At 39.5% G+C, this 15918-nt stretch overlaps 1 protein-coding gene across 2 annotated transcripts in view; it reads right to left on the bottom strand.

Annotated features, from left to right (window-relative positions):
• GGT7 (gamma-glutamyltransferase 7) overlaps nt 1-15918 on the bottom strand; it is a 42171-nt gene that overhangs the window by 25564 nt on the left and 689 nt on the right. For both annotated transcript variants that reach the window (XM_044661589.1, XM_044661590.1), the window contains exon 2: nt 447-679. In XM_044661589.1, the coding sequence (XP_044517524.1) occupies nt 447-679 (233 nt within the window). The remainder of the gene's footprint in view (nt 1-446; nt 680-15918) is intronic.

Below are 15918 nucleotides of genomic sequence, written 5' to 3'. Positions count from 1 at the left end.
GAATTGCTAGCTCCTCTCATGAAACATCTTTCCCTCACACTAACCCTTTATTCTAGGTAGCAAAACTCTGAAGGAGGGGCCAGAGGACACAAAACTTACCACTCTGCAATCCAAGGATAATCACAACCTCCCACCCACCAAGGTAAGTCTCTCTTCCCTTAAAATCTTTCCATCACTAAGCACTGAGTTGGGCTGGGCACACAGTTGGTGTTTAATAATTGTCTGTTGAACCAAGGTTATTCTGCCAGCTCCTGACCCTATCCTCTCTTCTTCCACCCACCTCCTTTCCCTCCAATCTCCTAAACAACTTCCTCCCTCTTTATCCCTAGGTACCCCTCCCTTGCCAAGCTCCAGTGCCCTCCCTTTGACTGCCACGTCTTTCCTTCTTTTCTTTCTCCTTCAGTCCCCCTTGGATTTTCTCTCAATCCATCCCTTCTCAGTCTCACCTGGGGATCCCCAAAGTAGATCTGCATGACAAGGGCCACTGTGACTCCAGTGGCAAAGGTGAGGCAGGCTGTGACGATGACTGTGAGTCCATCTTGGCGGCAGGAACACTCTGCTGCAGCTGCAAAGGGGTCCTTACTGGTTTCCCTTAGAGGTGACCCATCCTGGCTACCCATCTCTGAGGAGGATGAGGGTAACTGCTGTAGCCGGGCAGACTTCAGGAAGGAGTCAGGATCTGGGGGACAGCCAGAGGGAGAAGGGAAAGGAGGAAATATTAAAATTCCTCACACCTGTTGTTGACCCTTTCCCCTCAATCCTCCCCAGCCCCTAGACTGCCTTCCCTGAGGACCTTCTTACAACAAACAAGTAGCCTCGGGATGATGCTTCCACCTAACTCCTAGGAACTGCCTTCCTTGCTGCCTCTGCCTCTTGACTCGGTCTTTCCTTCCACCAACCCCCTTCCTCCAGCTCCCTAATCCCTAACCTATATCATCTTTCAGTCCCTTTCTGTTCTTGCTCCCTACAATCACAGCTGACTTGGAAAAGGAGATCCTTAATGATTTTAGCCCTTAGGCAAGGCCACTAACCGATGGGATCAGAAAGGAGGGTCCTTGAGATTTTCTAAGGGCAAGCCTCCAGCTCCACTCTGCTTTTTTCTTTTTCTTTTTTTTTAACAGCATATAGCATTCTATATCCATAATTCTTTCTCTCTTCCTAAATAAAGGTGTATATCTGCATTTTCTCATCTATTCTGTGAGCCAAAATGTATACAAAAACTTTTGTTGTTATTTTTGTTCAGTTTCAGTTACATCCAACCCTCTGTGACCCCATTTGGGGTTTTCTTGGCTTTTCTTTACTGGAGTTGTTTGCCATTTCCTTCTTTTAGCTCATTTTATAGATGAGGAAAACTGAGGCGAACAGGGTTAAGTGACTTGCCCAAGTATTGCAGCCATAAAGTAAGTGTCTGAGGCCAGATTTGAACTCAGGAAGAAGTCTTCCTGACTCTGAGCCTGACACTATCCACTGTGCCACCTAGCTGCCATACACAACAATAGTGGAAATGAAAAGAATACTAAAAAGAATCCAAACACTATGCAATTTTAGTAATCTTGCTTTCCAATTCTGTCTGTGCTTCATTCTGCATCAATTAATTCAAACCTTCCTATGAATCCTCATTTCTTACAGGGTAATAATATTTTATTACATCTGCCATGACTTGTTCAGCTATCTCCCAGGCAGTGAGCATTCACTTTGTTTCCAGTTTTTGGTCATCACATAAAAGGTAAATATTATGATAAACTAAACTTTTTATACCCTTTGACCAGAGGTCCTTCTGCTAAATTATACATCTCAAGGAAGGTAAAGACAGAAAGATCCCTTATACAGTGTCCCTAAAGTCTCGTTTCAATTTTAAGCTAATAGAATAAAAGTCTAAGCTTGCATTATGACTTTTGGGACACTGTGAATAACCACCTACTAAGTGTTTTCCTAATACCTAAGTGTTAGACACTATGCTAGGCTCTGAGGATACAAAGACCAAAAAAAGAAGAAGAAAAAAAATTGACTTTGAGAGGACCTGAGGTAAAAAAAAAATAGTCCTTTAGATAAAAGTATTCAGGAGAGGCAAGAATTCTGAGAGGACCAGAGTGAAAGCAGCCTCTCAGAAGCAAAAGTACCACCTGAAGGTTGCTGTGTATCTTTGAATGCATAACAGTAGTTTATCATAGAGACTGGACAAGTAGAGATAGGAGAATTGCTATCCAAGTGGCCATTGTAAACACTTGAGATGTCTATGTTTAATGGGGAACAAAATGGAGAATATGAAGGATATTCACACTGGGGTCCACAATTAAGAAGTCTAAGTCTGTATGTGTATGTAATATTTTGGATTGATTAGCACTGCTATACCATCATGTTATGTTTCATTATTTTATTTTCCAGTGTTCTTCAGTGTCTGTCATGATGGATAATTATAAGCAAAGAGTAGAAGGTACAAGGTACATAGGCTAAATGAGTATGTGATCAGCTCGAGGCTTATTTACTTTTGCTTATAACTTCTGAATAGTCAACTTGAACAACGGTGAAACTAGACAAGAGATGGCCAGGAGATGTCATGGATAATAGATGGGCCCTGGATGAAGTCAGGAAGATTTAATAATAATAATAGTTAGCGTTTATATAGCATCTCCTCTGTGCCAGGCACTGAGCTAAATACTTTACAAATGCTATCTCCTTTTATTATTACAACCACTCTAGGTGGTAGGTGAAGAAAGGTTAAATGGCTTGCCAAGAATCACACAGTTAGTAAGTATCTGAGGCTGGATTTAAATTCATTTCTTCTAGATTCCAAATCCTGTGCTCTAGCCACTGTACCCACCCCCCCAGCTGTCCCAACTTGTACAGCCAGTGGTCATTGGCCTCTCTGGCTCTACTACAAAGCTGAAATGGAAGCGCAAGATTCCCAGCTGAGAACTGCCTGATAAATCATCTAACCATATGTGAGAGCACCAACCTTACAAAGCCACATAAATAGTATCCTTCTATATTGAAAGCATTCTTCCCTCTCCTTCCTCCTTCTCTCCCTTCCTTCTTAAAATCTTTACTTTTTGCCTTAGTAAGAACTCTAAGCCAGAAGGGCAAGGGCTAGGCAACTGGAGTTAAGTGAATTACCCAGGATCACACAGCTAGGAAGTGTCTGAGGTCAGCTTTGAACCGAGGTCCTCCTGACTCCAGTTCTGGCACTCTATCTACTATACCACCTAGATGCCCCTGTACTGAAAGCTTTCTAATATCATTTGAACCACACACATACAAATGTATGTACACATACGAGCCTCAATAAATCTGTGTTCTTTTGATCTTAGCACTGAATTCATATTACAAATGGAGAAACTGAGTCTCAAGTGGTGTCTGCTCAAAGTCATTCAGGTAGTAAGTGGCAGAGCTGGGATATGACTATAGGTCCTCATCCAAGGCTTTTCCCATCCTGGTTCTTCTCCATGACTTCCCTTAATCATAATTGATAGCAATAGCACTTTGTTTGCAAAGATCTTTATATCATTTCATCTTTCACAAGCGTCTACCACATGCTGAAAGCCTTCTTCCAGATATCTTGATGTTGTGTGAATATCAGCAGAGATACGAACTGAACTCTGTTATCTTCTTGCTCTTGCTATGAGACCAGCCCATCTTTTTTCCCCAGTTGCACAGATCTCTTACTACATCCTTTATATCACTTCCCCTGCACAATTCTTAGTTGGTAATGCTTCACATCTTTCTTATGCCCATCATGTTCCTCTCAACTGACCTTCAGGTAACACTCTACTTTTATTCTTCAGAAACTGTGGCCTCCTAAGCTCACAATCATAAAGCATCATGGGGAAAATGCTGCTGTTAAAAAAATAGGCCACTGTTTCAGAAAGAAGACTCAAGTACTTAAAAGCACTGCCAATTCCCAAATGCAAAAGAGTCTATTCCCTTTCCCTTGCCCAGCTCTTGAGATTATTTCATTGTCTGTACATTGCATCTTTACATGCTATGTAAATTGGTGGGTCAACTTTATGGGCTGTCCATCTAAATGTATCTCATAATTTAGACAATGAGCACTCTTCATTAAGTGGGCTTTTCCTCTGTAGATAATTAGGTGGAACTCTTTAGCATGATTATAGAGTTCATTTAAAAAATGGCGCAGCGTTTAAGGTTTTGATGCAAGCAGAAAATGTTATCTACAATCAGGAGCATCTGGGGGAACTCACTATCCATGAGAAATCCATTTTTCAGTTGAACTCTGTGCTAAGCATGCCCCATGATTCTAGAAAACACCTTTGTTGCACAAACATCTCCCTGTTTTATGCCCCTTTTGATGTTAATAATTAGAAGGCTATAAAGTGAAGTGATCTGTTGTATCATTCAAGTATATATATATATATATGTATGAATGTATATATTTTAAAGTCCTTCATAAATGCCTTGGGGATTCAAAAGCAAGACTTATGGTTGCTTTCAAAAGGAGGAATCTAAGAGTTAATAAACCAAAACAACTGGGGTTTTAGAAGCTTCAAACTTCTTTAAAATGCATATGTAGCCTATATCAGAAGCTGTGACATAAAATCACAAAAGACCTATAAGACAGTAAAAATTTTCATTCTTTACTTCAATGTATCTTCCTCAAAGATTATGTGTTCAAGATATATTAGCACAAAATGTTTAGGTCAAACAAATGTAACTTTGTACCAGGGAGCAGACTGGGAGTGTTAAAGTGGAATAATTTCCCAAATGCAATCCATTCATCTTTCTTCCTCCTATTCAGTTTAAGGCAATCCATTTTCCATTTGTAGTGCCTCTTCCAGATATGTATTAATATACTAATTTAATGAATTTACATGACATAATCTAGACAATAAGAATTCTTAATTTCATTTTTCCTATATGGATTGCCAGGATAATTGCTTTTGAAAAAAAAAAAGAAATATCTTTGAGGAGGCCTTGTGATGTTCTAGAACTTGATATAATCATCAAAATGTTATCTGCAAAAAAGGAACATCAGGAAGACTTCACCATCTATAAAGAATCATTTGAAACAGGCATAAGATATCCTCTTTCAGTGGCAAATAACTTTGACAAGCATAAATTTATTAATATTGAAATCAAGAAGGTGATTGTATATTGTTATCCCTTTGTTTGCATTTAACTAGTTTTATGTATATTACACATAGGAAGTAAAATGGATGATTTTGATTACATGAAATTAAAAGAATTTTGCACAAACAAAACCAATGCAGGCAGAATCAGAAGGAAAGCAAGAAACTGGGAAAGTATTTTCACAGCAAGTTTCTCTGATAAAGGCCTCATTTTTCAAATGTTTAGGAAACTGAGTTAAATTTGTAAAAAATAAGAGCCATTTCCCAATTGACAAATGGTCAAAAGACATGAATAGGCAACTTTAAGAAAAGAAACCAAACATATAAAATCATATGAAAAAATGCTCTAAATTACGATTGACTAGAGAAATGCACATTAAAACAACTCTAAGGTAACACTTCATACTTATCAGATTGGCTAATATGACAGAAGAGATAAAAGACAAATGCTGGAAGGGATATAGAGAAATAGAGACCACCATTGATGGTGTTGTGAACTACTCCATCCATTCTGAAGAGCAATTTGGAACTATGCCCAAAGGGCTATAAAACTGTGTATAACTTTTGACAAGCAATAATACTACTAAGTCTGTATCACAAAGAGATCAAAGAAAAGGGAAAAGGATCTGTTTGTACAAAAATATTTTTATTTCTTTTTGTGGTGGCAAACAATTGGAAATTGAAGGCATGCCCATCAAGTGGGGAATAGTTAAACAAATGGTGGCATATGATTGTGATAGTGCTATAAGAAATGAGGAGCAGGAAGGCTTCAGAATAATTTAGGAAGACTCGTGAACTGCTGCAAAGTGAAGTACACAGAACTGAACCAGGGGAACACTGTACATAGTGACAGCAATATTGTAACAATGATCGTTTTAAAAATAAAACAGGTAATTGAGAAATATATAACAAAATAAATACAAATATAATTAAAAAACAAAGTATCATGACTGATCCTAACATATGCTTGAGAGAAAGAATTGGAAACAAATTGGATGCCCATCAGTTGGGGAATGGTTGAACAGAATGGGGTATGTGTGTGAATGTAAGAGAGCAAAAAGCTAGAAACTAAGAAGATACTCATCAATTGGGGAATGGGCTGAACAAATTTTGGTAGACAAATGTGATGGAATGCTTTTGTGCCCATAAGAAATGAAGGTTGAATTCAGAGAAACCTATGAAGACTTGCATATATTGATGCAGAGTGAAGTGCCCCAAAGTAGAACAATTTATACAATAAAAGTAATACTTTAAAGACAACTTTAAAAAATGTAAGAATTCTGACCAGTGCCACAACTAGCCATGACCCAAGAAAACTGATGATGAACTACCTACTTCCTGACAAAGAAATGACAGATGTTTTTGAACATGGACAATGTGGGAATTTGTTTTGCTTAACTATATTATAATTTGTTTTTCTTTTAAGTTGCGTGGAAGGTAAGGAGAAGAAATAAATGCTTATTCATTGAAAAATGAAATAAACTGAACATAATTACACCATAAGAAATAACCATTAAGAATTCAGAGAATCTTGGAAGCATTCAAATGAACTGATGCCAAATGAAATGAGCAGAACTAAGAGAACAAATTATATGATGATGGCAATAATATGAAGGAAAATAACTCTGAAAGATTTTACAGCTTTGATCAATGCAACACCCAACAATGACCTCAGAAGCCTGATGAAGCATGCCTCCCACCTCTTAACAGAGAGGTGATGGATGAGAACAAGGCACACATTTTCAGAAGTGGTCAAAGTGTTAATTTGTTCTGATTAAGTATACTTATTTACTAGAAAGGAAGACTTTTTTTTTAAAATAAGCCTTATCTGATGTCCATCGATTGGGGAATGTGAGGGTGATGGAATACTATTGTACTTTAAGAAATTAACAGGATGATTTCAGAAAGAGCTGGAAAGACCTATATGAACTGATGCAGAGCTAAATAAGCAGAACCAGGAGAACATTGTACACAGTAACAGCAATATTGTGGAATGATCAAATGTGTAGACTCAGCTACTCTCAGCAATGATCCAGGACAATTCTGAAGGACTTATGACAAAGAATGCTATCCACCTCCAGAGAAAGAACTGTTGGAGTCGAAATACAGATGAAAGCAAATTTTTGATTTGTTTTTTGGGGGTTTTGGTTTTACATGATTATTCACTTACAGAAATGAACAATATAGAAATATATTTTGCATGATAATATATGAATAACTCAAAACGAATTGCTTACCAGCTTTGGGAGTAGGGTCAAAAGGGAGAAAGGGAGACAATTTGGATCATATAATTTTGGAAAACTTATGTGGAAATTTATGATTACATGTAATTGGTAAATAAATAAATTACCAAGGCAGAACAGTGAGAAGAGATGGGCCATTAGGGGTTAAATGACTTGCCCAGAGTCATACAGCTAAGAAGTGTCAAGAGGCCAGATTTAAACCTAGTCTCCTGTCTCCAGACCTAACTCTCAATCCATTGGGCCGCCTAGCTCCCCGAAAGGGAGAACTCATATTGGGGTGGGAGAAATTATTAGATTAAAACTATGAGACTGGCCACGAATTTTATGATTTATTAATAGACAAAAGAAGGGAAGAAAGATGAGAGAGAGTGAAGGTAGATTACTTTTCTAGCTTCTCCATTTAGCTTGCTGTTCCACAGCAGCCATGTGGATCTCCCAGTCAGCACCAACATGGAAATAGAGGTTGAAATCCTCTCTTGCCTCAGTTTATCAAACCGTACACTGGCTCACATGTTTCACCTAGTGAGCCAACTGTCTCCTTTCTCCTTTGCTCAGGCCTGCCTCCTTCCTCATGATCCCTTACCTCAATTGCTGGCTTTTCCTGCTAACTAAAGGGAGCACCACAGCTTCCATTTTATCCTTGTGATCAAAGTCTCCTCAATAATTTCCTTTACACAAAATGAACTGGTTGGAAATAGATGGGAAAAAACAAAACAAGAAAAAAGTATATGTGAGAGTGATTCCTTATTGGAAGAGACTTTAAAGTTCTCTTAATGAGTCAAATGCTTCTTTGTAACCAAAAACAACACCACACAGAGGTATCTTATATTTTCTTCATCTTTCAGTGAAATGTGTAATTATAAAAATGTAGTCTGTGGTAGAGAATCCTTTGGAAAAAACATGCCCTTTCCCTTCTTCTATTCAAACCAAAGATAACTTTGATATGTATGTACATAATTCACATAAAGATTTTTTAAGATAAGAAAGTAGGCAGATGTATATATTGTTTATATAGAGGAATAAATTGGGGTTTTTTTGTGTGTGTTATCATACTTAGAGCATCAGACACTAGCTGCATGACCCTGGACAAGTAACTTAACCTTTATCTCATCAGTTTCCTCATCTATAAAATGAGAACAATTAATAGCATCTGCTTCTCAGGGTTACTGTGAGGATCAAATGAGAATAACTGTAAAGCACTTAGCATAGTGCCTGGCACATAGTAAGTAATATATAAATTTTATCTAATTTTATTATTACAATACATGGGGGTTTTTTTGAGACTAGGTCTCATCTCACCCAGACCAGAAAAAGTGACCTTTCATGAGGCTCCTCCAACTACTGATCAATACAAGAGCACTGAACTACTCTATTTCCAACCTGGGTAGGTTTGCCCTTCTATAGGCATCCTGGTGACCCCACAGTCCTGGTGGCTTACTATATTGATGTCGGATCTAATGCAGACACCTAAGCAATCCCCCCAACCTCAGCTTCTCAAGTAGAAGGGATCACAGGTATATGCTAATAATACATGATTCAACATTATTAGTTTTTCCATTCTTTTAGTGTTTTCCTGGGATATCTGGTTAAGGGATTCCTTGATGTTCTGTTGCCTCCAGTACAGCCTTCCTTAATGAGTGCCTGGTCTGGTCTGATTACTCTTCCCAAATTCATCTTCCTAACAGTCATTTCTGTTTCTCTGTATCATACTTCAGGTACTCTGTATCATACTTCAGGTACTCTGTATCATACTTCAGGTACTCTGTATCATACTTCAGGTATCATACATTAGAGCACAAATGTAGCTGTTCCTCTGTCACTGACGAAAACAGACTGGCACAAAAATGTGGACAAATTTATCCCATTTTTCATCTATTTGTTTCATCCTGGGATGCTCTTAGGATATGGAGCTCATAGGGGTCTTCTGCCAAGCTTTCTATGAGAAGAAAAAAAATATACAGATCATAATTGCTTATATTTTGATAGCACTTTGCAGATTGTATGGTGCTTTAAGTATTATCTTCTTTGAACTTTATAAGCTTATAGTCTATGAGTTGTGTCAGATTCTTCATGACCCCAAATAGTTTTTTTCTTTTTTTTCTTACCAATTGCATGTAAAAAAATTTCCAAAACCAATGCAATCAAAATTAGAAGGGAAACAATAAATTGAGGGAAAATCTTTATAATAAAAACCTCCAACAAAGGTCTAATTACTCAAATATATAAGGAACTAAATCAATTGTACAAAAAAAATCAAGTCATTCTCCAATTGATAAATTGATAAATCAATAAGCACATGAAAAAGTGTTCTAAATCTCTCATAATTAGAGAAATACAAATCAAAACAACTCTGAGGTACCACCTCACATCCAGCAGACTGGTCAATATGACAGCAAAGGAAAGTAATAAATATTGGAGGGGATGTGGCAAAATTGGGACACTAATGCATTGTTGGTGGAGTTGTGAATTGATCCAACCATTCTGGAAGGCAATTTGGAACTATGCCCAACGGGCTTTAAAAGATTCCCTGCCCTTTGATCCAGCCATACCACTGCTGGGTTTGTACCCCAAAGAGATAATAGGGAAAAATACTTGTACAAAAATATTTATAGCTGCACTCTTTATGGTGGCAAAAAAATTGGAAAATGAGGGAGTATCCATCGATTGGGAAATGACTAAACAAATTGTGCTATTTGATGATGATGGAATACTATTGTGCTGAAAGGAATAATGAACTGGAGGAATTCCATGTGAACTGGAAAGACTTCCAGGAATTGATGCAGAGTGAAGGGAGTAGATCCAGGAGAACATTGTGCACAGAGACTGACACACTGTGGCACAATCAAATGTAATGGACTTCTTTAGTAGCAGCAATGCAATGATCTAGGACAATTTTGAGGGACTTATGAGAAAGAACGCTATCCACATCCGAAGAAAGAACTGTGGGAGTAGAAACACAGAAGAAAAACATAAGATTGATCACATGGTTCAATGGGGATATGATTGGGGATTGCTGACTTTAAATGATTACTCTATTGCAAATAGTAATTATATGGAAATAGGTTTTGAACAATGATACATGTAAAACCCAGTGGAATTGCTCGTTGGCTCCAAGAGGGGAGGGAAAGAACATGAATCATGTAACCATGGAAAAATATTCTAAATTAATTAACTTAATAAATACATGTATTTTTTTAAATTCCACACAAGTTTTCCTAAGTTATATAATCAAACTTATCTCCCTCCTTTCCCTTCCCCCTCCTGGAGCTGACAGGCTAATTCAATCTGGGTTATACATGTATTACTGTGCAAAACATATTTCCATATTGTTTATTTTTGTAAGTGAGTAATCTTAAAAAACAAAATTCCCAACAGAAGCCCAAGTAAATATATGTTCATCTGCATTCCAACTCCAATAGTTTTATGGAGTTGGGTAGCATTCTTTGTTATCAAGTCCCTCAGAATTGTCCTGGATCACTGTATTGCTCAGAGTAGTTAAGTCTTTCACAGCTGATCATCATAAAATACTGCTTTTACTGTATACAATGTTCTCCTGGTTCTGCTTGTTTCATTCTTATCAATTCATGAAGGTCTTTCCAGCTCTTTCTGAAATCATCCTGTTCTTCATTCCTTACAGCACAATGGTATTCTATCACTATCATATACCACAATTTGTTCAGCCATTCCCCAGTTGATGGGCATCCCAAATAGGGTTTTCTTGGCAAAGATATTGGAGTGGTGTACTATTTCTTCCTCCAGCTCATTTTACAGAGGAGGAACCCAAGGCAAATAGGGTTAAGTGACTTTCCCAGGGTCACATAGCTAGTAAGTGCCAGAGATCAAATTTGAATTCAGGTCCTATCAGCTCCAGAGCCAACACTCTATCCACTGCACCACCTAGATGCCCCAAGAGAGAACTGCTACACATATTCTTATTCCCATCTTAGAGATGAGGAAATTGACACTCAGAGAGAGGAAGTCCACAGCAGAGCCAAAATGGAACCCCAGATGTTCTTACTCCAAATCTCTTGCCCCTACACCACAGAGGAAAAGTATATGGTGTAGCAGGAAGAACTCTGAACCAAAGTCTAAATTTGGACATGACACTAAATCCTTGTGTCCTTTCTCTCAGGACCTTAGTTTCCTCCTTTATAAAATGATGAGTATGTAAATCCAAGACAAATCACAGGAGGAGAGAGAAGTTCTGGAGGTAGGATCTAATGGACTGTCAGATTACCTTCTGTGTGGAAAAGGATTGTGAAAGTTACTCAGGGTAAATGTATGGATTTCCTCACTAAACTATGTGGAGAAGAAAAAGCATGAAAAATGGGAGAGTTTTTCCTCTTAGAAGCAGGCAGGGGCAGCTAGGTGCTCACTGGATAGAGGCATGGAGTTAGGGAGACTTGGGTTCAAATCTGGCCTCAGACACTTCTTGTGTGACCCTGGACAAATTGCTTAACCCCAATTTTTATCTTGCCCTTCTGCTCTTCTTCTTTGAAATTGATACCTAGTATGGATTCTAAGAAGAAAGGTAAGAGTTTAAAAAAAAAAAAAAGAAGAAGCAAGCAAGCAGCTAAAAGTATTTCCTGTTATTGGGAGATTAGCATCTTGATGGAAGCTGCCTCAAAGAGGTCTTCTGGTGCAAAATTGTCCTGGTAGGAGGCAGCTGGGTAGCTCAGTGGATTGAGAGCTAGGCCTAGAGATGGGAGGTCCTAGGTTCAAATCTGGCCTCAGACACTTCCCAGCTGTGTGACCCTGGGCAAGTCACTTGACCCCCATTGCCTACCCTTACCACTCTTCTGCCTTGGAGCCAATACACAGTATTGACTCCAAGGTGGAAGGTAAGGGTTTAAAAAAATTTTTTTTTTAATTTGTCCTGCTGCCCCTAAATAGACAGAGCCATGGCCTAGCCCCAAGGAGCTTCTACCTTCAAGTCTGGATATACAGAGTGAGTTAATGAAATATATATCATATTGGGGGTCAATTAGGCTTTCCTGAGCAATGATTGAGAATAGTTAAGGTTTATTTAAAAGCATCTCTTTCAATCTTGTTCAAATTGTGTGCCATCCTCAAAATTACAATGATTGTATATAACATCAGTGTTTCCATGCCTGAGTCAATAAGGACAGGGTACAGTGCATTTCTAGTAGCCTTTAAAACTCTACTTAAAATGATCCCCCTTCTCACTCTATCAGGGTACCTACCTGGCACCATCACTGCATCCACTCAAGATATAAATAGGTAAATGGCATGATTTTCAATCTCTCATTCACTCACTCAAATATTCACTAGTAACCTGTTAAGGGGACAAGGCTAGGTACAAAGTTCTATAGGATTGCAGAAGTCCCAGTCCCTGCCTTGAAATACTTTTATAATCTCATTCTCCTTGATGTTTTCCTGGAACTGTTCTGAACACCATGTTCTGTTCAAGTTTCTTCTTCACCCCAGAGCTAGAATACTCTCAGTCTTGGGAAACCTTGAAGTCAAGAATTATTGGGTTTTTCCCTTGGACTTGAGAATTCCTTAAGGGTAGGGCCATGTCTCTCCAGCAGACAGAGTGGAAACACCCAAAGATAGCGACCATATCTTCCCCAACCCTGTAGAAGGGACAGATTCTGGCTCATAGTAACATCCAAAAGCCCTGAGCAAATTCCCCAACACCCAGGATTGAGACCCAGTTTAGAGTTTCTCACACCACATCAGCCATACCTCACTAATTCCTAGCCAAGAGGGTTTAGACCTGTTGGCCATCATGCAAAATACATGCATTGATATTTGGATCTTGTAAAGGGAACCCCTTTGTGAACTTTCTGCTCATCTGAGCCAGACCATTAGCAACCCGGAACTAGGGGTTACAGGTCCTGGTCAGAGAGACTTTGGTTCCTGAGAGGTGGTAGACCAGTGCAGAGAGAAAAGATGTGACTTGGAGAAGGAGGACTATTAAAATGAGACCATAGAGGAGGCTGGGCTTTTTCTCTGGAGATTTTTGGCTGGGGGCTTGTCTGCAATTTGGCATTAGTGGCTAAGGCAGAAGACAATCACGTGGGCTGGTAAGATTAGGGTAGTAGGTGAGGAAATATTTTTTTCTATTTCCTTCCCTCCTTATTTCTTTCTTAGACTATATTTGTACTAAAATTATATTGTTAAAAGCTACTATCATCCTCATGACTTAAGGGTTAATTATTTTATGAATGGTGACCACAATAATCTTTTTTTAACTAATATATTTCCAAACAAATTTCTAAATATTAAATTTAGCATATTACATTTGGTATAATATTAATTTTTTCTATATTACAATCTCCATCCTGAAGCTCCCCTAAAGCCTGGGAGCCAAGGGGGAATCATCCTGTTTAAAGACACAAAATCATCTTGGAGGGAATTAGCTTCTCAATATTTAAGATAAGGGAGGTCAAGGTTGGTGTTGAATTTCTTGCTCTGTCCTATGGTACCACCCACATGGCTCTGAAAAACTTCCCTCTAGTCATAGATTTAGAGACTCTCAGATTTAGAGGAAATCTTAGAGGCCATCTAGTCAAAAAAGAATTCTCTCTACATCATCACCAACAAATGCTCCCAAGGCAACCTATTCACATTTTTGAACAGTTCTAACCCTTAGGATGTTTTTCTTTTACATCAAAACCTAAATCTGCTTCTCTATTTTCAACTGCTTTTTGTTCTTCTGAGGGTAAGAAGACCAGGTCTAACCCCACTTCCACATAATAGTCCTTCAAATTCCTAAAGACATTTATTGTATCTCCTCTCCCACTCACCCATCTTCTCTTCTCCAGGTTAAACATTCCCACCCAGTGCCTTGAACATATCTTTATATGACCTAGCAGTGAGGTCTTTTACTCATTCTGGCTGGCTTCCTATATAGATAGATGGTCTCTAGTTTACTAATGCCCTTAAAATACAGCACCCAGAGCCTAATCCTGTAAAGGTGGTCTAACTAGGTGGAATTACCACCTCCCTAGGCCTGGTGGTCACTCTGCCTCTCTTAATGCAGCTTAAAAATCACTATCTTTTTGGGCCACAATATTGCACTGAACTTGCAACCTATTTAACACCCCATAACTTCCAGGGACTATGCTTTCACTCCAAGTTCTTCCAGTAAGCCCACACCATCAGTAGGTAAGATTCCTGGGAAGAGGGTTTGAGTTTGAGGACTCAGGTACTGATGTCCAACCTCTAAGCCAGCACTCTGGCCTCTCTTCCTACAAGCCATAAGAGGTAAGGTGATTTGAAATGCCGTTCTGACAGTAACATCAACTTCTACCGCTGGGAAAGGGATAGATTGAGAGCTACCATCTAGGCCAGGTCCTCTGATAGGGGGATAAGTACAGATTTGGGAGAATTTTTGGACCTGGGAAAGGAATAAGGGCAGGAACAGAGAAGACCTGGGGATGTTTGATCCAAGGTACAGAGATGGGGAATACAAGAGGCTGGAGACTCAGACCCTGGGAACCAGAGGTATTGTGGATGAGAATATGAAAAACTGAGTACTGAAGGACTGGTAGTGAAGAAGCTCAGAGAAGTCTGGGTCAGAAAGGCTGAGGTAAAAGGAGTTGGGCAACCACTGACACAGTGAGCCAGACTTGGTGACTGAGACAAAGAGGTTTGGGAAGGAGAGGATGAGGCAGAGGCAGCTGAGATGACAACTGATACTTGAGCCAGTGCTGGGAAGTTTGAGACAGACCAGGCTAAAGATGAAGGGACACATGGAGGGCTTGGGATGAAGGGCACTCTGAAGACTGGGAGGCTGAAACTAGGAAGGCTGAAACAGAGAGAACTTGAACTGAGAGGTTAAGACTGAAGGGGTTGGGATGCAGGAGTTTGTGTTTAAAGGGCTGAAATTGGGGAAGCTAGAACAGAGTAGACAAGGGAACAAGGGACACAAAGGTCTAGGGCTAGTAGCAATGGCAGAGATAGACTGATTAAAGGAGCAGGGGAGCAAGAGGACCCACTGAGAATGGGAAGAACATTTGGGTGCTAGGAGGTGCCAGTGGTTCCAAAGTGAAAACCTATCCTGGAAGGATGCCCCACCAACAGGAAATGATGCTTTTGATTAAAGGGTCATGGGAATGGGGGGTGGGGGTGGAGAGAGAGTTGGGCCATAAGAAAAAATAGAGGAAACTAGAGACAGGGGACACCAGGGCAGAGGGTGCCCATCCTCTCTTCCCAGGTCTCTCAGCTTCCCTGAGGTCTTCTCTGTGCTTTTCCAGTCCTACACCCTCCTAAGTTTTGTGGGAATAGAAGAAATCTGTCTAGTTGACAGTTCTGTGAAGGGGAAGCAGAAGAGTTCAGGGACCTGCTTGGGAATGACCCTATCAGACAATTATGTTGATTTCTTTCAAAATAATTAACTGATGAAACAAGATAGGACACAGTTTGGGGGAGAGGGTGCTGGGCTGCTATGGAATGCTGAGGAATCCTGAGAGGAAAGAACACTCCAAGGACCTTGAGAGGTCACTGAATGCATCCCCCAGTTTTCTAGAAAGCAACTGGGGACCCATAAAAACTCATTTAACTTCCCCTTGCCTTCAGGGTACCCTATTCCAATTCTGCCCCCCAAGCCCCCCACAACCCCC

Source organism: Gracilinanus agilis, chromosome 2, assembly GCF_016433145.1.
Source record: "Gracilinanus agilis isolate LMUSP501 chromosome 2, AgileGrace, whole genome shotgun sequence".
Lineage (NCBI taxonomy): Eukaryota > Metazoa > Chordata > Mammalia > Didelphimorphia > Didelphidae > Gracilinanus > Gracilinanus agilis.
This window is presented reverse-complemented; position numbering and strand designations above follow the sequence as displayed.